This window comes from Paroedura picta, chromosome 3 (assembly GCF_049243985.1).
Source record: "Paroedura picta isolate Pp20150507F chromosome 3, Ppicta_v3.0, whole genome shotgun sequence".
Classification (NCBI taxonomy): Eukaryota; Metazoa; Chordata; class Lepidosauria; order Squamata; family Gekkonidae; genus Paroedura; species Paroedura picta.
This window is the reverse complement of record NC_135371.1, coordinates 126,568,350-126,595,159: the sequence shown is the minus strand read 5'-3', so window position 1 is coordinate 126,595,159 and position 26,810 is coordinate 126,568,350. Positions and strand designations below refer to the sequence as shown.

Below are 26,810 nucleotides of genomic sequence, written 5' to 3'. Positions count from 1 at the left end.
AAAGTGATAATCAAGAGCCTTTTTGAAGCTGTAATAATACTTGCTGGTGTGTTTTAAACAGTGGTCTTCACACCAGTTATTTCAGCAATCCTTACTGTACTATGGACAAGCTGGCAAGTGTTAATATCTCCATCTTACAGATGAGGCACTGAGGCTGAGAAATTAGCTGCTATAGCCATGGCGCTACTTCGTCCAAATAAAGGAAGGGCTATGGTGTGCTGAGAACTGCTGAGATACTCCTCCTACTCCTGACAGGACCAAAGCAGCAGCTTTAAACCATGTCCCGGAATGTAGATACAGAGTGGAATGCTGCTTCCTCCCCAGCACTTTTCAAAGCAGTCATTTCGGCTCCAATGGATACATTTATCATCACCTCTTTATTAAGTTAACAAATATGCAATGACCACAGACACGGCCTAAAGCAACAGTAATCAGAGAAGAGGGTAGATGGAAATGGTTAAGGTTTATTCATTTTGCTAAAGTATGAAAGAGGCAGCAAAATAGCCACAGTGCAATCATAAACACAGTTGCACCCTTCTAAACCCATTGAGGAAGTCAATAGACTTAAAAGGATGTGCCCATCTTTAGTATTTCATCGTCATACTGCCTTCGGCATCCTCTGACTCAGCAGCAAACCCGATAGATTCATAGAAACATAGAGTTAGATGGGGTCATTCAGACCATCTAGTCCACCCCTCTGCTCAATGTAGGACCTGCCTAAATTGATACTCCATGGTCAGAATGATTCAATTTCTTCCCTTTGGGAGTCATTTGATCCACAGAAACCTGGCAAAGTAAAATCAAGTATTTATGAGATAACCCGTGAACCATAGAGAAGGCATCTGAGAAAGAGAGGGTTAGTATTTTTGCCAAGCCAACATTTACAGTTGCACAATCTAAATCATGAAGGTCATCATTCACTTGCTCATAGATTTCCATGGTGGAAACTGAAGAACAAGTCCAGATTGCCCAGATCAAACAATCACCTGGCAAATCAACACAGGGAGGAACTGGGGAGGGGGGAGGAAATACCTCTTCATAGTATGGCTTGTGGCCGTGGTCACCAAACTGTAGCTCTCCAGATGTTCATGGACTACAGCATGCTGGCAGGGGCTCATGGTAATTGTAGTCCATGGACTTTTGGAGAGCCATCGTTTGGCAACCCCTGACTTATGAGAATCTTTTGTAACCAAGCATGGGAAACCTTTCAAAATCAAGATGTTCAAAATTCATTATTTTCCCCTCTTCCACAGTAATCAAAGTTCCTTCCCACTTTCAAGATTTAATTAACAAATACTTAGAGATTAAAAAATTTTCAATAGGTTAAAATTTATTGGAGATTAAACATTCTCCATGCTCCAGGTGGGCTATCTTCCTTTTACTTTTTATAAACATGCCACATGTTCATTTAACCAATTAAATACTTTTTCATTATCCCTGCCTTAAACAAAACAAAACAAAAACCAAAACAAAGAAAAATAAATTTCCAAGGTTGCAGGATGTTCCAGAAACTGGAAGGGGGGAGGGAGGGGGAAATGGACAATTATGACATCAGAGCAGTCAACTAATCAGTTCTGTGCAGGACTGGCTTCTGCTGCAGTCATCAGTGAAATCCTACACAGGTTTGCACAGTCCAATGGAGTTTTCTCCCAGGTAGGTGTGCAAAGGACTGTACTGGGGTAGAACAGGTTTTCTTTGAGCCTGGCTGACAATTTCATTTATCAAATGGTAGATGAACCCACAAGAGGTTCAGCCATACTGGACTTAATACTGACCAACAGGCAAGAGTTGGTGGATGAGGTGAAGGAGGTGGGGACCCTAGGGGGAAGTGACCATGTCCTCATAGAATTCCTTTTGAGATGGGGAGCCAAGGAAGCTTGTAGCCAGACGCGGATGTTGGATTTTCGTAGGGCAAACTTTAATAAACTCAGAGACATGATGAGTGTCATACCATGGACGAGAATGCTGGAAGGGAAGGGAGCATGTGAAGGGTGGGCGCTACTCAAACAAGAGCTATTGCATGCTCAATCAATGACTATTCCAGAAAGACGAAAACACTGCAGGAGCTCTAAGAAGCCTATTTGGATGAACAGAGAACTTCAAGAGGAACTAAGAAAGAAAAGGAAAATGTTCAGGAAATGGAGGGAAGGACAGAGCTCTAAAGAAGAGTACCTACAGGTTACTAGGCACTGTAGATCAATCATCAGAAAGGCCAAAGCTGAGAGTGAGCTAAGATTGGCCAGGGAAGCCCATTGTAACAAGAAAAGATTTTTCAGTTACGTGAGGAGCAAACGTAAAGTAAAGGAGGCAATAGGCCCGCTGTTGGGTGCGGATGGACAAACTCTAACGAAAGATGCAGAGAAAGCAGAAAGGCTTAGTGCCTATTTTACATCTGTTTTTTCCCACAGGTCTAAGTGTTTAGGCACATCTAGAGATGGCTGTAGCCAAAGGATAGTGTCTGGGTGGCAGGTTAACATGGATAGAGAGGTGGTCGAGAGGCATTTAGCTGCACTGGATGAGTTCAAATCCCCTGGTCCAGATGAAATGCACCCGAGAGTACTCAAAGAACTTTCCAGAGAACTTGCACAGCCCTTGTCCATCATCTTCGGAACCTCTTTAAGGACTGGAGATGTCCCGGAGGACTGGAAAAGAGCAAACGTTATTCCGATCTTCAAAAAAGGGAGGAAGGATGACCCGGGAAACTACAGACCAGTGAGTCTGACCTCTGTTGTGGGGAAGATAATGGAGCAGATATTAAAGGGAGCGATCTGCAAACATCTGGAGGACAATTTGGTGATCCAAGGAAGTCAGCATGGATTTGTCTCCAACAGGTCCTGCCAGACCAACCTAGTTTCCTTTTTTGACCAAGTAACAGGTTTGCTGGATCGGGGAAATTCGGTTGATGTCATTTACTTGGATTTTAGTAAAGCTTTTGACAAGGTTCCCCATGATGTTCTGATGGATAAGTTGAAGGACTGCAATCTGGATTTTCAGATCGTTAGGTGGATAGGGAATTGGTTAGAGAACCGCACTCAAAGAGTTGTTGTCAATGGTGTTTCATCAGACTGGAGAGAGGTGAGTAGCGGGGTACCTCAGGGTTCGGTGCTCGGCCCGGTACTTTTTAACATATTTATTAATGATCTAGATGAGGGGGTGGAGGGACTACTCATCAAGTTTGCAGATGACACCAAATTGGGAGGACTGGCAAATACTCCGGAAGATAGAGACAGAGTTCAACGAGATCTGAACACAATGGAAAAATGGGCAAATGAGAACAAGATGCAATTTAATAAAGATAAGTGTAAAGTTCTGCATCTGGGTCAGAAAAATGAAAAGCATGCCTACTGGATGGGGGATACGCTTCTAGGTAGCACTGTGTGTGAACGAGACCTTGGGGTACTTGTGGATTGTAAACTAAACATGAGCAGGCAGTGTGATGCAGCGGTAAAAAAGGCAAATGCCATTTTGGGCTGTATCAACAGAGGCATCACATCAAAATCACAAGATGTCATAGTCCCATTGTATACGGCACTGGTCAGACCACACCTGGAGTACTGTGTGCAGTTCTGGAGGCCTCACTTCAAGAAGGACATCGATAAAATTGAAAGGGTACAGAGGAGAGCGACGAAGATGATCTGGGGCCAAGGGACCAAGCCCTATGAAGATAGGTTGAGGGACTTGGGAATGTTCAGCCTGGAGAAAAGGAGGTTGAGAGGGGACATGATAGCCCTCTTTAAGTATTTGAAAGGTTGTCACTTGGAGGAGGGCAGGATGCTGTTTCTGCTGGCTGCAGAGGAAAGGACACGCAGTAATGGGTTTAAACTTCAAGTACAACGATATAGGCTAGATATCAGGAAAAAGTTTTTCTCAGTCAGAGTCGTTCAGCAGTGGAATAGGCTGCCTAAGGAGGTGGTGAGTGCCCCCTCACTGGAAGTCTTCAAGCAAAGGTTGGATACACACTTTTCTTGGATGCTTTAGGATGCTTAGGGCTAATCCTGCGTTGAGCAGGGGGTTGGACTAGATGGCCTGTATGGCCCCTTCCAACTCTATGATTCTATGATTCTATGATAAACCCAGGAGTGGATTAGGGGCATTTAATGAAAACATAGTAGGCGTGCTTCACAGTGATAATGTATGCTGGCATGCAGCTTTAGTAATTAATACAGTAGCTGTGAATCAGTACTCTGCCAGAGCCAGAAGGAGCACAAGTTCCTTACAGGGAAGGCAGTTTAATGTAGGTTGAGTGTATAATCCAAAAACTACTAAGCTTTGTTCATCTAGAAACGTGTCCAGAGATGCTAAAGAGTTTGCCAAAGGCACATGAGCCAAGATACTAGCAGAGGCAGAACTGCAATCTTGACTCCTTGACTCTATTATTCCTACTAATAAAGAAAAAACACCCATAGTTTATTTATACCCCACCTTTCTTCCCTCACCAGGGCTGCAAAGACAGCCAACAAGTTAAAAACATGCACAATAACAAGCATGTCTTACAAACAATGACAAACAAACCAAAAACACATCATGAAAACAATTAAAGCCACAGCTACATCCAAAGTTGTAAAGACAACAATTAAAACATAGGGCTGGAATAAGGAATCCCTGTGGAAATACCAGATGAAACAAATAAATCTTCACCCATTGATGTCAACAGAAAGGAGCACACAGGTCTCTCTGGAGAAAGAGTTCCAGAGTTTTGATGTCACAGCCAAGAAGGCCCTCTCTGCGGTTGCCACTTGAGGAAAAGAAGGAAGAGGAGGAGGAGAAGTGGGTTTTTTGTACCCCTTCCTCTCCCCACAACAGACCCCCAGTCAGCTAGGTGAGGCTGAGAGAGCTCTGAGAGAACTGTGACTGGCCCAAGGATGCCTAGCTGGCTACATGTGGAGGAGCAGGGAATCAAACCCAATTCTCCAGATTTGAGGCCCCCACTTTTAACCATTACACCTAAGTGGCTTAGAGCTAGTTACAGCTACCACGTGGGGGGGGGGGGGAAGAGAAATCCACTATGCAGAAACCTATTCAGGCACTGCCTGGCCCTTGAGATTCCACTTCAGAGGAGAACAGAAATAAGCTGTGGACTTGTACCCTTTCTCTATTCTTTTTAGTGGGATTCATCTTGTCAGAATAAGGGGACAGTATGCAAGCCCAAGGTTTGCTTCTGTCCTTATCCACAATTAGAATTTCCCACGGGCCAAGTAACATTTGACTAAATCCAGGCAATTTGGTTTGATTTGTAGCTAGATCTGAGCTTCACCCTGGTAGGAAAGCAGATCAGGATTGGGGGAGGGCTGACGGATGACAGAGTCAATATGCACCTCCTTGATGAAATGGGAATTGGCTTCTCAGACCCACACTGTTGCCACATACATATTCTCACCCTTAATCCACTAAGGGCATAAAAGTATGCTCCAGTATGGCCTGCAGGTTCCAACGGGCCCACAAACTGAGGCATGCATTAATGCAATGAATCATGGTGCATGCCACGTACATCAGCCGAGAAGAGCAAGATGCTTCTCTTGCCTCCTCCCCCCCACTCCCCGGAAGCCCTAAGAGTCTCATTTAATAAGCCACACCTCTCATTGAGCACATGCCTCTTCCCCACCTCCGGGACCTGGCACTGACAGCACACAATGGGGTTTTCTGGCCCAGGAAAGGGTGATTTCCGTAGCACGCTCCCCTCCCCCAGGCTGATTCAGTCCTGTAAAGAAAACCATCTGAAACTAATAAAAGCTCACGGATGCCTTTCCCGAGAGTGGAGAATTACTCACTGCCACTGAGCACTGGAAAGCAGGGCTGTCCTGGGAAGGGGCGGGGGGGGGGGAGGACAGCTGGTTCCAGGGAATCTGCTAAACTAAGAAACCCAAGGGAGGATCAGAGGCAGAAATTAGCATTTGGATGGGAAAGAGAATCAGAATCCCCCCTAGCAAACTGGAGCTTTGGCGGCATACAACATTCTTTCAGGATTCAAAACATCTCAAGACAGGCTAACAAGGCTTTCTTTAAAATTATGAGGTTTGTTTTTTAAGTAACTGTATTAACTTTTGTGCGAGCAACCTTTCCTGCTGTTTATCTCCAAGGAAAGCCAGAGAATGATTTAACTGGCGGTGAGGCTGCAAAAACACATACTCCTGTCAGGCGCCTCTCAACTAGACCTAGGGTGTCAAACATATGGCCCAGGGGCCAGAACCGGCCCATCCAAAGCTCTATTTTTGGGCCACAAGCAACTGGCCCAAGGGAGGGAAAGCAGGGTGTCTGCTTGGGCAGCAGGGGTGAGCGGGTGCACATTGTGAGGTGCGTGTGGTTGAAGCTATCCAGAAAGAGAAAGGAAATGGTGAGGGGGTGGGGTTAAGAGGCTGAGGTAAAATAGTGAAGGGGAAATGGCAGTGAATGCACAGAAATAAGAGGTGTGTGGATTTCCCCTCCTCCTTTTGCCTCCTCTGACCACCACCGCTCAGTGAGGATTGGTGAAGCTACTACACGGGAAGGGGGCAGAGCTGAGTTAATGGCACACCAACTGGCTGAGTACTTTTTCGAGAGGCAACCATGATGGGGGTTGGCAAAAGCAGGCATGTGGAGCAGCACTTTCTCAACAAAGGGACGGGGAGAACAGGGGAAGAAGGGGCACGAAATCTGGATGGGGAGGCAACTGAGTTGTTGTGTGCATGGCCAGCCACAGGAATGAATGGGGGGTGAAGGGGAAAGGGGGCACTGCTATTGGCACCGTATGTCTGGACAGTCACTCCTCTCAGCCGGAAGCAGAGTGCATATTGTGGCAGGAAGGAGATGGCAACCTACCCTGGGGTCACAAGAGCCAGGAGCCCCTTTTCCTGAGCCAGGAACCTGTTGTTTAGGACAAGAGGACTTTTTAATGGCAACCACATGATGGTAAAGGGTAATGTTCCTGATGTCTAAACATAACCATACTTTTAATCTGATTCCATCTGAGTTGACATCCCTGTCAAGATACAGAACTCAGGGGGTTGTTGCTGGTGGTAGGGATGGGGCAGTGTGCTTCCTCAAGATCAGAGGTAGGACAAGAGGAAACAAAGAGCAAAAGATGGTTCGTAGCCATGCTTGGCTGCAATATGTACAAAAAGTAACTAATTTATTTTGAAATGCAAGATGCCGCCTCCCTTATGGCATCTCTTGGCAAAAAACTAGTCTTGCATGTAATTAAATACATCTATTGGGGCTTTTCTGGGTTCCCCGGTAAATCAATTGTTTTCGCTTCTAGGAATCAATTGCTTTTGTTTGTATTTTGACCAAAATAAGGTAGTTAATTGGATTTGCCTGTGTCCTTTATAAAGTTTATATCTCCACAACCTGGCATTATATTTTATGGCACGTATAGCCCAGTCTGACAAAATGACATTCATGTCAGATCCCGCCCTCCAAACAAATGAGTTCAACACCTTTGAACTAGAAATTGACCATGAAGTCAAAAGTGACATCTGGTCTTCTCTCTGTGCTCCACATTAATTATTAGGATAGCTTATTGTTGAAATGAAATAGGATTGCATTCAAGAGGTTTCCTCTTTTGCTTGGTCTGCCGTATAGGACTTTGACCTTTAATACTTCAAGCTCTGCACCTAAGGCCAATGTTGACCTATTTAAACAGATGTCAGATTTTTGTTATGGCACAACAGCAGGATTCCAATGCGTCTGTACACTTCTAGGTAGTAGGCCAATTATGTTTTAATACAATAGAAATATCATGATGGCTTCATAAAAGACTTTTCTGCTGCCTGCATATATGCTGCACAAGGCAACCCACAATTCTCTATGGAATGCAGCTGCCCATAAAAGGACCACTTTTTGGAGTTAGCACAGAGGACTGAAAAGGGGACCTATCAGTGCTGTGCCATCAAACCAGAGGCTCCTTGCAATACCTTCAGATAGTTCATTGGTTCCAAGTGTGCTGTCCACAGGCACCTTGGCATCTGCTGATACCTTTCCTGGTGCCTGCCAAGTGCTTATTGGAAAATGGGAGGGGATAGGTGGGGCATCTGTCCAGCAGGGCTTCTAACTGGCTATGCAAATTAAAATGAATCCCATCAGACAGCTTCTGCCTGAAATGTTGAATTGTTACTATTCAAAAGAGATTCGTACCAAGCTCTTAGGCTGTCCCATCCAAGTGCTTGACCTGAGTGGTGTAGTGGAAAGAGTGTTGCTGTAGGATATAGGGGACTGGGGTTCCAGTCCCCACTCTGCTACAGAACTATGCTGGGTTACGACTTCCCAACCTACAATTGGGGCCTGAAAATCTGGAACAGCAGCTAATCCCCAGATGACAGAGATCAGTTCCCCTTGAGAAAATGACTGCGTTGAAGGCTAGACTGTGACATTATACCCTGCTGAGCCCCCTCCCTCCCCCAAGCCCTGCCTCCCCCAGGCTTCACCTGCAAAATCTCCAGGAGTTTCCCAAAGCTGGAAACCCTGTGGATGACCTTGGACCTGTCACTCTCATTCTTACCTACCTCACAGGCAAGCATGGAGTGGAGGCGAGGAGGACAATGAAAGCCACTTGGGGTCCTCACTGGGGAGAAAGGTGGGGTATAAACAAAATAAAATGAAATAAAGTAAAATACATGGTTGACCAGACTCAGGCCTGCTTATCTTCAACAACATTGCTGTGTCAGTTCCCTTTAAACCATGCCCTGGGAGCACAGAAGGAACTCCTGAAAAGCAAAGCTAGCCCTCGTGTGTTACAAAGGCTTGCCTCTCACATTTGTACTCAGGCCAGTGATTTCCCATTTTTCTCTTTCCTGAACCCACCCCCAAATGCCTCTGAGGCAGAACAATAATTGCAAACATATTTATGGCTGGAATAGGAACCGAGCACGCTGCTTGGATGCAGTCTCCTACTCATCTGATCATGTTTCACTTAGTTAACAAGATACGGGCTCTCTCTAGCTTGCTGCTGAGACTGTAGATGTACTGTAGTTAGAGGAGGAAAAGAAAAGACACTGCTTTAGACAGTATAAATTAATGATGGCCACGGACCTGAAAATTCTAGTTTGGTTTGGGGAGGCTCCCAAACTGAATCCTGAACTGAGCCAGAAATGCCCCAAAATGAACTGGGCAGTTTGGATTCTCCGTTCTCCCTGTTGCTGCTTGCTACTGTGGGGAGAAAGGGGAAGGTCATCCAAGGAGGGTTAAATGTCTGTGAGACAGTAAACCTGTCTGTTTTGCTTATCTGCACCAATTAAACTTAATAGTTGACAGGCAGACCCGCCTTGCTGTTAGGCTTAAATGGCTGGCAGCCATTTCACCAGACAGTTCTGCTTCCTCTCCACTTCCAAGCAGAGGGTAGCAAAAGCAACCAGTAAAACAGCTAGCAGCTATTTCACCTGTCCATGAACTGGTTCATGCCCATCCCCAGTAGAAATATCTTAACTTGCTTGTACATCAGTAGCTATGCTGGAAACACACACGCACACACATCTCATGTCTCTACAGAATAACTTTGCAAGGGCAAATGAAAAACAGACAGAGATGCTGTGCATGCAAGCAGAGTGTTCTGCCTCAGGCTGAAAAACTGGAAATGGAACTGCAGTGGCCCGTTCTGCAATCTGATCTTCATGCAGAATAAACAAATGGGATTGAAATGCATTTTATGGGGATTGTCTATTCTAGTTCCAGCATCCACCTTTTCCTGGGTAGACCTTGTGCAGGGGTGTAATTTCTTTACACCCCAGCACAATATAAGTTATGGTTCTTTTCACAGTTGTGTAAATTGTCTACTGGAGCATCACTTGCTCATATTTAGAAGGTGACCTTGGCTCAGTTATAGTTCCCTCTGAGCTCTTTCAGTGTCACCTACCTCACACAGGAGAGGTAGGCAATTGTAAGGTGCTTTAAGACTCCTTTGGAGTACAAAAAAACCAGCTTTTCTAATTTCTCAGCTGAATTCAGTCTCTCCCCACCCCAACTAATTACTGAATTCCTCCAGAGCTGACATCACAAATCAACTGCTCAGCAGTTCATTCAGTCCCCAAGCCCACCAATTCTTACGGAATTGATCAATATGAGGAAGGTTCTTTTGCAGCACCAATTTGTACAGATAGAAGGAACGTTCTGCACACAGAAACCCGTTTTCCCACGGCTGAATCAGAGCAAGTCTGGGAAACCCCAGGAGTATGCTTCATCAAGGGAAAATTTTCATGCTGTAATATTACTGGCAGGAGTGGGGTGGAATCTACAACCACAATAAACTGGTTGCTTTGTACATTAAAATTAGTTTTAAAAGATTTTTTAAAAACTTCTTAGCCTGTCCATCCCTGAGTTCTCAGTGCAGGTTGCAATAAGTAGAAAATATACAATTATATATTTTTTTAAATTACCTATAGAATCTTATAAAAAATTCTAAAACTATAAAATACAAATATAAACTTTGCAACAGTATAAAATATATAACTGCTTGCCCAGATTACATATTCTTCCTAGTTCTGTATTTTGACCAGGGGAGGGGGGGAATATACAGGGATGTCAACTCAGATGGAATCAGATAAAAAGTATGGTTATGTTTAGACATCAGGAACACTACCCTTTACCATCATGTGGCTGCCATTAAAAAGTCATCTTGAATACCCCATATTACTCCCATCCCACTCTGTGGTGCAACAATGCAATGGGCTGGTATGGCATCCAATCAGGCTTTTAAAAAAGGTTACAACTATACAGTGGCTCCCCTGCCATATGGAAGCAGTTTTTCCTATAGGAAACACATTGTCTTATAGTATCTGAAGTCAGAAAGTTGTTAGACATCAGATTCAATTGTCTGGGCTGTGAAGTATGGAAGCTTTGCAGAGGAGCAGATTTATGCAAAAGTCAGAATAGAGTACCACATTTTGAAAAAAAAAAAATTTTCTAACTGCAGTCTTACACTATTCTTTCCTCCCGTCCCTCTTCCTGTTGCACCAATGAATTAATTTCTTTATGAATCCTGTTGGTTGCCTATGTCTTTGTTTCCTTGGGTGGTGAGGGACAGGGAAGGCAGCAAGGGTGAGAAAGTACCTCAAATGCCTGACAGGGACTTCAGCCAACCAGAGTAGCTGGCCCATATTCCCACCACATAGCATTTTTGGCCTCAGCATTCCTGACCAATAATATTGTTGACACCTTGGCTTGTAAGAGTTTTCATTGTATGTAAGAAACAGCCCTTTGAGATGGCACTATTCCAGCCATATGGTGATGACAGCAGTGGGCAAATACTTTGCTTGTGCCAAATGGCAAAGGGTAGAACTGGGGAAGTTATAGGAAGAAGGTGTTTCCCTCCCACCTTTAAACTAATTTCCCCCACTGCATCTTGTCTGATATTTTTAGGGGGGGAAAGGCAGTTAAAACTTAATTTTGTTTCTATTCCCTCATCTTCTCCCCCACAGTTAAAATTGGCAGCATGCCTGCTAAGCAAAGGCTGAGGCTTCCATCTTCCCCCAAACACACATGGGCAGGACAAAGATGTGAGAAGGCTCAGATGTCTCTCCATGTCTAAAAGTAGCCCAGGCTTGGGATCTTGTTATGCATGAACCCATCCATTCATGGGTGATGTAAGGAATGCATTATTTTTTTCAGAAATGAAGCAGCTGGATGGAAAAGACTGCATCTTTGCATGCCTTATTTCATTGTGTGATGCATTTAATGTTCTCCAGCCTAACCAGCGGAATACTGGAAATTAAGTTGTTAGGCCCAGGAAAGAAAAATAAATCGCTTGAAAATAGAGTTACCAACCTCCAACTCAGGCCTTGAGATCGCCCAGAATTAAATTTAATCTACAGGCTACAGCAATCTGTTCTCCTATGGAAAATAGCTGTTTTGGAGGGTGGCTTGTATAGCATTATACTCTGCTGAACCTTTTATTAAATACTTTAACTCTTGGATTTAGGCCCCATGTAAGAGGAATAAAATGAGAGTGGCTAGACAGTAAGTGTTATATGCAGGGAGGGGGAGGGGGTAGATAATGTTTGTGATGCTCATTTGTTTTCCATGAATTCCTTGGGAACACTAAGACAACTTCGGACATTCAGTGCTATTTCTTTCCCTTGACAATTAATGTTTAGATAGAAATTTAAATTACAAAGCAATTTATGGCTCTTTCATCTGCTCTTTTCTCATAAGATAAGTGGAAAGCTAAGGCAATGAAACAGTGGTTATGTCAAGATGCACAACCAGGTAGAAGGATCGTGCACCTTCTACCAACCACAAACCTGGTTGCATGATGCTTGAATTAAAGATTTACTCACTACAAACAGTAAGCAGCCTTCTGACACATTTCTTTTTTTGAAGTTGCCTAGCTCCATAGTTACAAATGCTAACGGCATACATTCTCACACCAGAATCACAAATGAAGTGGCGCTTTCAATAAGACATTTTAAAACTGCCAGGTAAGTCACTGCATTTGCTAAATTTGAAACAACCCTTAAAAATAACCAACTGAGTGGCATTTATTTAGAATACAGCATTGCTGATCGTTTTCCTTTATTCCAACACCACAAGCTTTTTTTTCACTTGCAAAAAGCGCCCATCTCCAGAGGCCGCCTGCGACATACACACCCAACCTGTCCCAACAGATGCTTCCTCAGTCTTGCTGCTTTGTCACACGACGCACCTACCAGCAGCTGCGCCCGCCCGCCACCGCCAGCCTTTGCTGCAGCCGATTGACCGGTCCCCTCCAGCCCAATGCGAGCCGCAAACGACCCTCAGTGCCTCACACCCACAAGCTCCCTACCGCTCAGCTCCATGACAGGAGCCCCTCACCACTGGCTCCATAGTTGCCAAAGGAAACCACAATGCCACCAGCCAAGTGCCATTGGAGCCCCGCCAGGACCGTCGCCTCCATGATGCCACAGGACTCGGAGGCCAGTGCTACGGCCACCAGGGATGTGGCAGCCTCCATCCCCTGCCCAGGAGCGCCACTCCGCTCCCCCCCTGCTTCCCGCTCGCCCTGCTGCCTTCCCCGTGGACTCCGGGGTAAGTCCACCACCGGCCTCCCGCGGCCTTCCACTGCACCCGCGTACCACCTCCATAGCCCCCCCCCCACGCTACCTCGCTAGTGCCCACTGCATTCCTGACTGCAACAGGCTTATAAGCTAGTATCCATTGTATTGCTGTACTCAATCTAAACTACCTCACAAGACTGTTGTGAAGATAAAGCCGTGACAACAATGAATCCATGTTAAGTTTCCACTGGAGAGAAAGGTGGGAGGAAATGAAGCAGGTAGGTAGGTGGATACCGAATATAATCCTATAGGTGAGTTTATCCTCATGTTCCATATCATTATCCCCATATTGCAGCAGAATGGCTGATCCTGCCTAAGGGCACCTAGGGAATTCATGGTCTCTTACTGGACAATCCTATATAGAGTTAATCCAGCCTTAACCAAGTGTAATAAATGGTTTTAGACATGAGTACTCAAGTGCATAGGATTGTCCAGTCAGCCAGACACCACACCATTTCCTGCAAATCTATGGAATCCTGTTGATCTTAGATGTATGGAAAGAACGCAACGTCACTCATGTTCTGGGAAGATGCAATGGCAGAGAATAATGGAATAAAAAAAAAAAAACCACCACCACCACCACTTGGCAACCCTGATGTAGACAACCCTGATGTAGATATTTACTCCACTATGTGACTCAAAAAAGCGGTATCTGAGCAGACTTTGAAGTAGCTCAACTCTTGACTGAAGGAGGAAATGTTTGAAAGTGGGAGAGAATGTATTGTGGCAGTTCTGAGGGAAAAATCTAGTACATTTATCTTCCTTCTCTAAATCATATCATTATGAGGAGGGCAAGGATACTCAGCTCAGGCAAGCTTTTGGCTTGCCTTTCCTCTCATAGCCCAAAGATGTTAATCCTGGTACTCTTTTGAGTTGTTTGGGGCAGTGTACATGGTTTTTGACCTCATCCATTTTCTCTTCACGAACGCCCAGTTAAGCTGAGAGGAGAATTGGCACTTACCCAGTCTACTTTTTGTTTCAGGGGGAAACTGAGCAGGGTCTCCTCAATCTTAACTGGACACACTATCCACAACACCTCTGTCTACAACAAGGCAATAAGTGTAAAAATAAACTGAACTGCCCACAAAGTGTGTAATAAGCAGATATAGATATCTGTGACTATAAAACAGATTGTTAAGCTTGAAAGTCCACTCCACACTGTTAAACTGTGAGAGAATCCAATAACTGTAAGCCAATTGTTTTTATTAGGATAAAACAGCTACAATAACATGCCTAACCCCAGCGCAGACTGTTCTTCATTCTCTTCGTTTCTACTGACGTGACTCGAGCCTCCTTGTGCCATGAGAGTTGGTGTTAAAACAACAGGACCAGTTAACTTTACAAGATTGTCATGTTTGTATTCCTTCATAGTTTCCAAGTTGAGCATGGAAGGAAACTGCCTGCTGAGCTAAAATATAGAGAGGCTCTAATTTTCTTTGCCAATATTGGCAAATCAGCATAGACATATGTTCTCCTGTCCCAGTGCCCAAATGTAGGATTGCCAGTTGGAAAATACCTGAAGAATTTGGAGGCAGCATCAGAGGTGGGCAAGATTTAGGACAGCAAGGGACCCAGTGGAAAAGAATACTACGGTGGACTAGAGTCCACCCTCCAAAGCAGCCATTTTCTCCAGGGGAACTGATCTCTTTGTATTGGAGATTAGCTGTAAAATCCACGTCTAAAGAACACATAGTGCGCATCCACCCTAGAGGTCACTGCAAGCACTTTTCAAAAGGGACTTCATACAAACATTATAGTCAGCATTTCACTGGCATGCCCTCACCCACATGCATTTCTAATGTTATACAGATGTTGCAGGAGGCTGGAGATGTCAGAAAATAAAAAAACAAAATATGGGGATTCAGAGATCTTGTTACACACATAGTTATGGTGTTATATATGGTGTTACAGCTGGTCCAAAATGCGGCTGCCAGGGTCCTCACTAGAACACCTTTGAGGGCCCACATTCAGCCAGTGCTTCGTCATCTGCACTGGTTACCAGTCTGTTTCCGAATCAGATTCAAGGTATTGGTATTGACCTTTAAGGCTATACACGGCCTGGGTCCCGTCTACCTGCGGGACCGCTTGGTTGCTTATGCCCCCCGCAGGGCACTCCGCTCTGCGGGTATGAATTTACTGGTTGTTCCGGGCCCACGGGATGTTCGCCTGGCCTCAACCCGGGCCAGGGCCTTTTCAGGCCTGGCCCCAACCTGGTGGAATGAGCTCCCAGAAGAGCTAAGGGCCCTGCGGGATCTACCAGCTTTCCGCAGGGCCTGTAAGACGGAGCTCTTCCGCCAGGCATATGGTTGAGGCCAGGGCAGCTCTCCCACAAATCCATCAGAAGATCCCCTCCAATATTGAGATCTCTAACATCGAGATCATTGTTAGATCTATTGTATTGGTGCCACCCTCTTCTGAATATTATTCTCCCCACCAGGCTGAACTTGGGGGGGAACTCAGGTAACTAAGATCAGAATTGTGATCACCGCCGCTTATATGTTATATGTAACTTTTGTTGATGTTAATTGGGGTTTTTATGGGGATTTTATTGTGTTTTAACTATTTATGTTGTAAACCGCCCTGAGACCTATTTGGAGAAGGGCGGCCTAAAAATTTAATAATAATAATAACAACAACAACAACAATATAGCAATAGTCAATTGCCAATATTTTTAAAATGGCAGTCTCTGCAGGACAGCCCGGACAGATCTCCTTGAAAGCAGTGCCCTCAGGCCAAGAGAACAAGATCTGCAGTATCAACAGGCAGCGCTGGAACAGTTTCCCCAAAATCAGCTTAAATAGTCCAGGAAGTAACCAGGCCTGGCTGTCCTGCTGGCGGATATTGAGCTCTTAGCTGCACTGTGCTTTGGTGAGGATCCTGTGAAGTACTGTTCTTACTAATTAGCTATGGGATAGGGTTGCATGCAACCAAGTTGAGTACATTAACGGCATATGATGGAAGAACAGGCAGTCAGATGTCATAGGGTGGAACCCATAGATCAATCAATCAGCCCCGGGATTCCCCCCCCCCAACCAAAAGCCTGGCGGAAGAGCTCTGTGTTACAGGCCCTGCGGAATGTTGATAGTTCCATCAGGGCCCTCAGCTCTTCCGGGAGCTCATTCCACCAGGCAGGGGCCAGGGCTGAAAAGGCCCTGACCCTGGTCAAGGCCAGGTAGACAACCAGGAAATTCATACCTGCTGAGAGGAGCGCCCTGTGGGGGGGCATAGGCAGTCAAACTGTCCCTCAGGCAGGACCAAGGCCATATATAGCAGGTTGAGGATTTGAACTCAGGTCATCAAGGCTGCAATCCAATAGCCTAACCAGTACACCACTCTGACTCATAATACTCTTTAAAATGTATAGTTCCACTCATGGCTATATGCAGTGGCATTAGGCTTGCCGGGTCTCTGGCTATAGGAAAAATGATGTTACACATTGGTACAATGCTAGTTCACCTCTCCCTACCCCCTCATTTCTCCTAGGGTGTTGCTGGTTGTAGTTTGCATTGAACTTTGGTTTTGTGCCTGCATGCACCCCCCCCCCCATATATTCCCAAATCCTGTGCTTGAAGATGCCTCGCTCATATGATCCATCAGCTGCAAAGCAAAACAAATAAAGGGATAGCCCAGCTACAGAGTGTAGATGCCCGCGGGTTGATACACAAAGGTCTTGCACAACTTGAAGTCACTAAGCTGAAGAGAGCTCTGACATGCCCTGGAGCCTATCAGATGCTTGATAACTTACTTGTTTTCAAAATCTCAGGGAGGCAGCAAAAACAGGAGACTTGGACCTCCATGTTACAAGCATTTGGCTTGGTGGATCAAGCTGTGCACCTCTACACCCAACCGTTTGTGAATTCCAGTTTGGGACCCATGCCTCTGAAACATCACCTATCCAAGCATTTGACTCTTGCCATATCTCCAACAACTTAAGGCAGCTTCTATGGTTCTCCCCTCTGCCATGTTATCGCCACAAACAACCCCGAGTAATGGGGTTATTGGCACAAAGTCACCTTGTAGGTTTTGTGGCTGAGTAGAAATTTGAGCCAGTATTGTGCCAGGCTGAATCTGACACACAAATTACTTCACCACAGTGGCTCTGAAGAAGAAGTTTTCTACTGAAGCCATATGTGAACTGTCCCCTAGTTTACATTGTGTTATTTAAGTATCAAAGCAAAGCCACAAACAAAACACAAAAGCAGAAGCAAAACCAAACACACAAGCAGGAAATTCCATCTAGGTCAGACATCACATCAAACCCCTTGCACAGTGAATTACCACAGAGTCCCCATAAAAAACAGACATTATGACAGCTGCTTGTGAGTAGGACCGCTGTGTCCTCTCATTATCTCCTTTTATGCACACCATCAGCTTCCATTTGGGTTCCCTCTGGTTCAAAATGTACACTATTTAGGCTTAGCACAATTGTGCATTCTCGCACATAGGCTCAATTAGCCCCATTCTTTTACACTAGTGACATATTTCTATCCCCCATTCCCCACTAAATGCATACATTTATTGAGTGCAACTATATTACATGAGAGGGAGACCACGTGAGCTCAGCATATTAACCATTTTGTATTAATTTGTAAAGAACCTCTTGTGGTGCAGAGTGGTAAGGCAGCCGTCTGAAAGCTTTGCCCATGAGGCTGGGAGTTCGATCCCAACAGCTGGCTCAAGGTTGACTCAGCCTTCCATCCTTCCGAGGTCGGTTAAATGAGTACCCAGCTTGCTGGGGGGTAAACGGTCATGACTGGGGAAGGCACTGGCAAACCACCCCGTATTGAGTCTGCCAAGAAAACGCTAGAGGGCATCACCCCAAGGGTCAGACATGACTCGGTGCTTGCACAGGGGATACCTTTACCTTTACCTTATTAATTTGTAACATGTATGCTTATTATGCTTCTGGCTTGATGAACAGGCTGTACTCAGTCGTATGAAATTTCCACTTCTCCTATGCGATTTGTGACTGTATCACAGTCTGAATTGGGTTATGTTCTGTGTAGACCTTCTATCATTAATGGATGTATTGCTTGTTGGCAGCAGATCTGCTGGAATTACCACATGCTTTGAATTGAGGGAGTATTGATTGTTAGACTCTGTCCCTTTATCCTGGTGGGCTGTTGTCCATCAAGGTTACAGAACTTTTGTCCTTCAAAAGATAATATCTAAAGCATTATATTGGCATCTATCATGAAAATCTGTTGCCCTGAGATAACCTAAATGTATATACCTGTTTCAGGAACACACCTGTTCCCATATGAGTTTGCCTATCAACTAAGATATCCTCAAAGATCCTCTGCCAATCTCCTGAAATCAGATGGGTGAACAACAGGGTTTTCTTTGCTGTGGCTCTGCATCTATGGAATTCTCCCCCTATGCCACAAGCATACTGAGATTAAGGTGCCAACCAAACCATTTTCTCTAGAAAATCAAATGTGTTGATTATGTTGATTTTTCCCCCTCCCTCTTCTGAGAAGGTTGACTGTTGATAATGCTGCATAGGAGCCGATTCCACACAGTGGCGGCCACTCAAGTCCAGTGCCACTGTGGTGCTGGAAACAGAGTGGTGGTGGATAGGTTCTGTCATGTAGCGGCAGGGGGGCTTTATTTGCAGAAAAGTGGGATTGTGTAGAACACAATCCCACCTTCCTGCAAAATAAAAAAAAATGCCCCAGTCCACCCTGCGACATGGCGAAATGCCGTGAAGCCGACCAGGACATATTTAGCTCCCTCTGGACTACCATAGGATGGGGAAGAGCCAGGTTTGGAAGGCCCAGCTCTTCCCTGTCCACACGGGCCTGCCACAGGACAGGCCCTGTTGGCCCCCTCAGCGGGCTAAGGGAACGCGGATTCTCCCATGTTCCCTTAGCCAGGCCAACTGAGGGCCCAATCCGCGGCAGGCCCAGGGGTTGCAAGCTCAGAGGCTGTGTCATGTGGAAGCAGGGATTAGCCCCGCCTTTCATATGAGTGCCCTCTCGTCCTTTTCCGCTTGTGCAGAATTGGCCTGAGACAGGCTTAATACTTTTAAGGATTTTGAGTGGGGTATAAGTCAAATAAATGCATGTGGCAAAAAAAAAAAGCAGGAATACTTAGGGCAGGAATGGTTCTAGAGTACTTGAAAAGTTCCCATAGCTGGCTACTGATGTGTGCTCTCAAACTCTGCTGCTAGGCAACAGGGCCCAGATTAGACCAGGACTGAGTGCCGTTTTCCTTAGCCACCATCCTGCTCCACCCTCCCATGGTGGTTTTCTCTAGAACTTGTGGTTTTGCTTCCAATGTGAATTCCCAACAGCCAATGCCAGGAACGCCCAGGAGACCGGTACAGCTCACTGTATGTCCCAACTAGTGCTTTTTCCTGTGCCAACTCAAAAACACACACACACACGGGAACAGAGGCAGTCTTCAGGGCTTGAGAGAGGCAGCTTGTTCCCCATCCCAGACATCAGTTACCTAAAAACAAAAAGTCGTTTGAGACAGAAACATCTGAAGGCCACAGGCTTCTGGTCCCTATGAGGCAACAGCTTATTCCCCAGCCATTTGTTACAAATATGTTGCGGAAACCAGCCAGCCAATACCACAAAACTCCAAGCCATCCCAGGCCCACATATTTTCTTGCTGGAAAGTGTGGGTCATGCACTAACATGAGACAAATTTAGCCCAGGCTAAATATGAACATCCTCTCTTCTGATGCATTCTTGCTGGACATGATTAGAGAGGTTTTGTGAATTCAGATTCATTCTGTCCTGAAAATTTAGGGCAATTAAAAAAAACAGAGTTTATATATATTAATACTGCAAGCACTTACATTAAGTATACACTATTTCAAAAATTCTTTCAAAATCTCAGAATGGCAAGTCAGCATTATTACCTCCTCATTCAGATGGGAGGCCTGTCTAAAGCTATCTTGTCTAGTAGTTAGAGCCAGAGAGCCAGCTTGGTGTAGTGCAGCAGAGAGAACCAGGTTTGATTTTCCACTCCAACACATGCTGCCAGTTGGGTGTCCTTGTTCTAGTCATAGTCCTACTGAAGCTGTTCTCTCAGAGCTCTCTTATCTTACAGAGTGTCTGCTATAGGAAGGGGAAGGGGAAGAGATTGAAAGGCACTTTGAGACTCCTTTGATTAATTAACAGCAGGGTATAAAAACAACTCTTCTCCTTCTGCTTAGAGTATTCGACTAGACTGAAGAAAACATGCCTGCTTAGCCACGAAGACCACAGGGTGACCCTGGAGCAGCCAATTTCTCTTAGCTCCAGTAGGCTATTGGGAGGATAGAATTGGGGGGGGGGCATGTATACTTCCCTGACATCCTTTCTGGAAGGGCCAGACTAAGAGGGCACTAAATGAGTAAATAGTTCTCCCACAGTTTCTTGCTCCCTGCCTAGATCAGAGAACCTCCTGATTTACAACTCATTCCCTTAACCATGATGCTATACTCCTTTGTCCCCTACTGAAGAAACATTTTCCACACTTTGCAGCCATTCCTAACAGGTAACAAGGAAGGTGTCAACTTGTTTTACCCACAACAGCAAAAATCTATGAGGGTAGAAAATTCTGTCTCTTGGCTATGTAGCAGCCTCCCATCAGTTTGGAATGGATAGCCATGAGAAATGCACCAAATAGATTTAGAGGCTAGCTGTAAGGCATGGCCTAGCTTGGGTAAAAAGCTTGGTCACCATGCCTGTATCTTTTTTGACAGTGGGGCTAGTACATCCCCATCTCTCGCAATCATTTTCCACCTTGAACTGTAATTCAGGACAGGGAGAGATACTCCTGACATGCTACTAGCCGAAGTCCAATGTCACCTTACACATTAACTCCTAGCTCCAGCATAATAGTCTCTTTGCCAATGTGTCACTTGTCTGCAAATGGAAAAGAATATCCACAGCAGCACAACACAAGCCACAACATTTATAGCAGCACCGTACATGAAATATGTACGCATGTAGGCACCTTAGCCTAGCAAGGAGAAGCCACTTACCTGTAGCCAGTTCTCAACATGACCATTCTAAAGGCCAAGAGAGGGTGGAAGTACCTGCCTTCCACATGAGACCTGGCATCAAACAGAGTGCTAAACCACAGCATACAAGCAAACAAATGAGGAGCATCCAATTTCCAGAATATAAAAGCATCCAAGGATGGGGAGAGGCTTGCTCCCCCTCCCCAGCACCGCCCAGGTTCACAGCTAACAGGCTCAGCATTCATCCCCTTCCCTTGAAGGCTTGGAAGCACGGGGGGGGGGGGGGGGGGGATAAAGGGGAAAGGGAGAAAAGAATGAAATGAAATCCAGATTCAGAAAACTGCTTTGACCCTGGATACTCCTGTTGCAATAATATCTGTGTGGAGAGACTGTGAAACAGTGAGGGGAAAGGCAGAGCAAGAAATGAAAATTAGTGAAGGCTGAAGCAAAATAAGAACTTAGCAGATCTTTTCTCAGGAATGAGAAGGGCGGATGTGTGGAAGAACGGAGAAAGACAGAAACTATACAAATATATGCACAGCACACAAAACAACTCCATCGCTCACCTGTAATCCGGTCCTTCTCCATACTTAGCATCCACGTGTCCCAAATTGTACTTCACCACTCTGCCTGCTGCCTTTCCTTCCTCTCCAGAAAGGCTTTTAAAGTTTCATTTCTTCAATTGGTTGCAATCATGCCTGCATCCAGATTACCACAGTTCCATGTGTTGATCATATGTTTGCACTCCAAACTGAAGTAGCTTTGTCTCATTGAAGTAAAGAGAGAGAAATAAAGAGGGTGCCAAAGGCATGACCCAGAAAAAAAATGAAAATCAACGTGATTTCTTTCTCCTCTCTCTCTCAAAAAAATTATTTTTTTTGCCACGTGCTGGGCTACTGAGAGACCCAATTTACCAGCACGACTGTCTTAAAGACACAGCACACACATTTCCAGGACAACGCTGCTCTCTTGAGTTGTCATTTCATGTTAGCCAGGAGGTGTTCAGCAGCTTGGCTTCTTGAAACAAAGCAACCAACTCATCCAGCTGCTATGAAGTCTCTCCATGCTTAAGTTTTGCTGCCATTTCTCCGACTTGCTTTTTGGCTACAATGTTTCACAGCTCCAGGATCCTGCTGTTGCCTCCAGCTAGCCTAGTCTGAGGTTTCATCAATTTGTGGGTAAACTACTCTGCTGATGAAGGCTGACTTCACTCCTCAGTGGAAAGAGAGAGAGAGAGAGAGAGAGAGAGAGAGAGAGAGAGAGAGAAGCACAGGCTGTCTCTACCAGGAAGGATTACAGCACATGTTTGCTCACTCCAGTGGAAAGGCTTCTATTCAGTCTTGGCAAGGAGCCACAGTGTCGTCTTGGCATGAGAAGCTGCCTGCTGGACCTTTCCTGATCACATAGGCCATGACAGAGGGGACTTCCACAGCAGGCCTCTCTCTCCATGACAGGCAACAGAACTTCCTTTGTCAGTGGAAGCAAATGTGTGCGCTGTCACCCCAGCTTAGAGAAGGCTGAATTTCCAGAAAGGTCCTGTCAAAACCTAAAGGGGATGAGGTCTGTCCCAGCAGGGCATCTATTGTGGAAAATAAATGGAGCAATCAAAGTGAGCTCATCAGAAAAGGCAGGTATTACACAGCTAGTTTTATGAAATGGCAAGGACCCAACAATTGAAGGAATAGACTTCTCTGGCAAAGATTTGCTTTCTGCTTTGGGTGGGTTTGCAAAAGGGTGTTTTCAGCAACTGGATGGGTGTCGTGGTTCGGTCCTTGGTGGCTTGGGAACGGGACCGAACCCCGCCATCAGAGGCGCCCGCGATCACGGAGGTAGGGCATGGTGATCATAGGCAAGCCGGCAGCTGGGCGCCCCACCCGATCGTTGAGGTGGCAATGGCCGCTAAAGAACCTCAATGTCCCCCTCCACCTTTTGACAAGGGCCCGGAGATGGCCTTTTGTTCCAGGAAAATGGGCCATCAGGAACCCCGGAAAACCTCGCATATGTGCATGAGTCATGATTGTATCAGCATGTTCCCTCCGCAAGTACTGGGTGGGGCAATTCAGCCTAAGGAGGTGGGTTTTGTATAAAAGGGAGCTTCCACCTGGAGTTCGGTGGAAGCTCTTACTCCATACCAGCGGACTCCACGTTGCTGAAATAAAGCTTGTTCCTGTTGTATCGTTCACCAGGCCTGGCGTGACGTTTTCTTCAAAGGGGCACCCTGTTTTTCAGTTAGCAAGCGGGTTCCCGACATCGTAAGAGCTTCCCACCGAACTCCAGGGTCGGCATCGCATCCGAGCGCTTATCGGGACGGATCCAGAGATGGCGTTTTCAAGCAACGGGGCGGTCTCGACCCCCACGAACCCCGGGAACATGAGTTTAATGTCCCCGGGAGATTTCCTCCGAAAATCGGGGGGCCAGGAGCAGCTGTCCGGGACCCCGAGACCCTCGGCAGCGGCGGCCAAGGGAAGGCGCCGGGCCATGGGTTTCCCAAGCACGGCGGGGAGCGCGCCGAGGTCTGGGGGGTTGGCCCCAACCTGGGACACCCAGCTGAGGCAGGCGCTTCGCCCGGTAGGACCTGAGGAATCCCTAGAGGACCTGCGGCGGGCCATGGCGGACTTGGCCAGGCGCTTGCAGGCAGCTGAAGCCCGTGAGCAAGCTCGGGCCGGGCCCGGGGGGACTGGTAATACAACGGCGGAGGGGATCGCGTCGAGTGAGGACGTCTCCAGCGACGAGGACGAGCCCGGTACTGGTGAGCGGGCCCCGGACCCCGACCCGGAGCAGTTTTCAGTCCCGAGTAGGCGAGACGGCCAGCGGAGAGGCGAGATAGCAGAGGATCTCGGGGGAGCGGGTGAGCCGACGGGGCGGCGAGAGCCGGACCAACGCAGGAGTGACGTGCAAGGCAGGGAGCGGCACGGCGTCGTTGGGCAAGTTGGTAGCCGGTGGAGCGGAGCAGGACGAGACGGCGGACGCCGAGAATCCCGGATCCGGAGGGGGTCGGACTACTCTCCAAAACGTTCCCCCCCAGAGCTTAAGGCGCGTTTCGACGGGACGCCGGACGACCTCCCGCAGTTCCTCCTCCACGCGCTGACGCATGCCCGGAGGTATGGAGACCGGTATGAGGACTCCGAGGACTTGGTCTGGGGGGTGGCATCGTGTCTCCAGGGCAAGGCGGGTCAGTGGTACCTAGGGTTGGCCGAGCGCGGCGACCCGGCAACTCGGGACCTGCAGGACTTCGTGGTCGCGCTCCGCCGACGATTCCAGGACCCCCAGGCTGAGGACAAGGCAAAGAGTCGGATCAAGGGACTTCGACAGGGTACTAGGGGGGTTATGGACTATATAGACATTTTCCGGAGGGAAGCAGGCAAGGTGTTCTCCTGGAACGAGGAGACCCAAATCGAGTACTTCCGGGAGGGCCTTAACCCGAAGCTCAGGGAATGGGCCGTGATCAAGGGGACGGAAGAAGATCTGTCTACACTGGAGGGGTGGTGTTTTGTGGTCGCCAAGCTGGAAGCCAGCCTGGGTTGGGCCGCCGCACCCCCCCGGGAGGCCAAAGGCGGGTCAGCCGAGGCGCCGAGACCGGGCCCCGACAACTCTCGCCCCAAACGACCCCCGAACCCCGAGCGGGAAAGGAGACGCCGGGAAGGTCTGTGCCTGAAATGCGGGGGGTCAGGACATTTCGCAGCAGCGTGCCAACGGCAAGGGGGGGAGGACCGCGGGCTCTCCCAGGGGGGAGGTGCGACACGCCCCCAGCAGGCACGCCGGGCGGAGGACCTCCGCAACGAACCGGGAAGCGCCCAGGCGACGGGAAAACGGCCAGGACCTGCTGTAGACGGCGCCGGGCAGCAGGTCCCGCGGTGCGAGGGAAAACCCCTGCAGCATGAGGCGCGACCTCCGAACGTGGTAATTTTAGAGCTCCGGAACCCGGAGAACGGACTAAGTTGGGTGGGGGAGGCTCTTTTGGACTCTGGATGCGACCACAGCATGGTCCACCCCCAGATAGCCCGGGCTTTGGGGCTACCGAAGCGCATTCGGAAGGTTCCCCTGGTCTTCGTCCAGATGGACGGCAGCCCGATTCAGGGGGGACCTTTCGGGGAAGAGGTGGGTCCTATCGCCATCCACATAGGGGACCACCAAGAGCTGCGGTGGCTGATCCAGGTCCCCGTAGCGGGATATCGGGCGGTGTTGGGCCTGGATTGGCTGAAGGAACACAACCCCGTGGTGGACTGGCGGGCGGGGACCCTGAAGTTCGACTTGACGGTGGGTGCACGGCATCGGGTCCCCCACGAGAATTCCAGCCACAAGAGGACGGCGGCGCGTCCCAGGGGAGCGGCGGCGGCGCAGCAGGAGAAACCAGAGCCCGAGGTCCCGCCAGAGTACCGAGACCTCGCAGCCGTTTTCAGCGAGCGGGAAGCGGACGAGCTACCCCCACACCGCCGCACGGACTGCGCTATCAACATCCCAGAGGGGGCGGTACTACCCAAAGGGCGCATCTACAAGATGAGTGAGGGTGAGCTCAAGGACCTCCGGGAGTTTTTGGATAAAAATCTGGCCCGAGGTTTCATCCGGCCCGCTTCCAGTCCCATGGGAGCTCCAGTCTTGTTCGTCCGGAAAAAGGATGGGTCCCGACGGCTGTGCCAGGACTACCGGGGCCTCAACGCCATCGCAGCGGGGAACGCTTACCCCCTCCCGCTGATCCCGGATTTGCTGGCCCGGCTGGGCAAAGGGACTCTGTTCACTAAACTGGACCTAAGGGAGGCGTACTACCGGGTACGCATCCGGGAGGGGGATGAGTGGAAAACAGCGTTTAACTGTCAATTGGGACAATTCGAATTTAAAGTGATGCCGTTCGGCTTAAGCGGGGCACCTGGGGTTTTCATGAGTCTAATTAATGAGGTGTTGCAGGACCTTCTGTTTCAGGGGGTGGTGGTTTATTTGGATGACGTCCTGATCTACAGCCAAGATCCCCAAGAGCACGTGACCCTGGTGAGGGAGGTGTTAAAGCGCCTGCTGGCAAACCACCTATACGTGAAGCTGGCTAAGTGCGAATTCCACCGTCCCTCCCTGGACTATTTGGGCTACCGCATCTCAGCCCAGGGCATAGCTATGGACCCCGAGAAGGTGCAGGCGGTGCTGGCCTGGGAAAGGCCCCGCACCCGGAAACAGCTACAAAGCTTCCTGGGGTTTGCTAACTTTTTTAGAGGCTTCATCCCCAGATACTCCTCCGTAGTGGCTCCCCTCACGGACTTGCTAGGTACCAAGGGGAGAGGTCCTCGCGCCACGCGGCCCAGCGCAGCGCTCGGCTGGAATGAGAAATCGGAGGCAGCGTTCCTGGCCCTCAAGCAAGCTTTCGCGTCTGAGCCCACGCTACTGCACGTCGACCCAACCCAGCCGATGGTGGTACAAGTCGACGCCAGCGACGCAGCAGCCGGGGCGGTTCTCCTGCAGCGAGACAAGGCGGGACAGCTGAGGCCGGCGGCCTACCTCTCACGAAAATTCGCCGAAACGGAGCGGAACTGGTCTACCTGGGAGAAGGAGGCGTTTGCGATTAAGTTCGCCCTCACCGAATGGCGGCATTGGCTGGAGGAAACAGAGGAGCCGTTCGAGGTCTGGACAGATCACAAGAATCTGGAGGCGCTCCGGCAACCGCGATCCCTGAACGCCAAGCAGATGAGGTGGGCGGAGTTCTTTTCGCGGTACAATTTCAAGCTTGGTCACATCCCCGGCAAAGAGAATTTCCTCGCGGACGCCCTCTCCCGTCTGCCGCATTATGGGGAGGGGTACGCTCCCTGCACCAGGTCCGTGTTTGGCGAGGAGCAGCTGGGACGGGGGGTCGTCACTAGGCGGCGGGCCA

At 47.9% G+C, this 26,810-nt stretch overlaps 1 protein-coding gene across 3 annotated transcripts in view; it reads right to left on the bottom strand.

Annotated features, from left to right (window-relative positions):
- The window catches only part of SEPTIN9 (septin 9), a 300,995-nt gene that overhangs the window by 182,474 nt on the left and 91,711 nt on the right, over positions 1–26,810 (bottom strand). Inside the window, exon 1 of one of the 3 annotated variants that reach the window (XM_077327636.1) lies at positions 21,526–22,127. The exons of the other annotated variants lie outside the window; for them this stretch is intronic. Coding sequence (XP_077183751.1) covers positions 21,526–21,556 — 31 coding nt within the window. The 5' untranslated portion in view covers positions 21,557–22,127. Of the gene's footprint in view, positions 1–21,525; positions 22,128–26,810 lie in introns of those variants that run through there. 3 annotated transcript variants of the gene reach the window in all.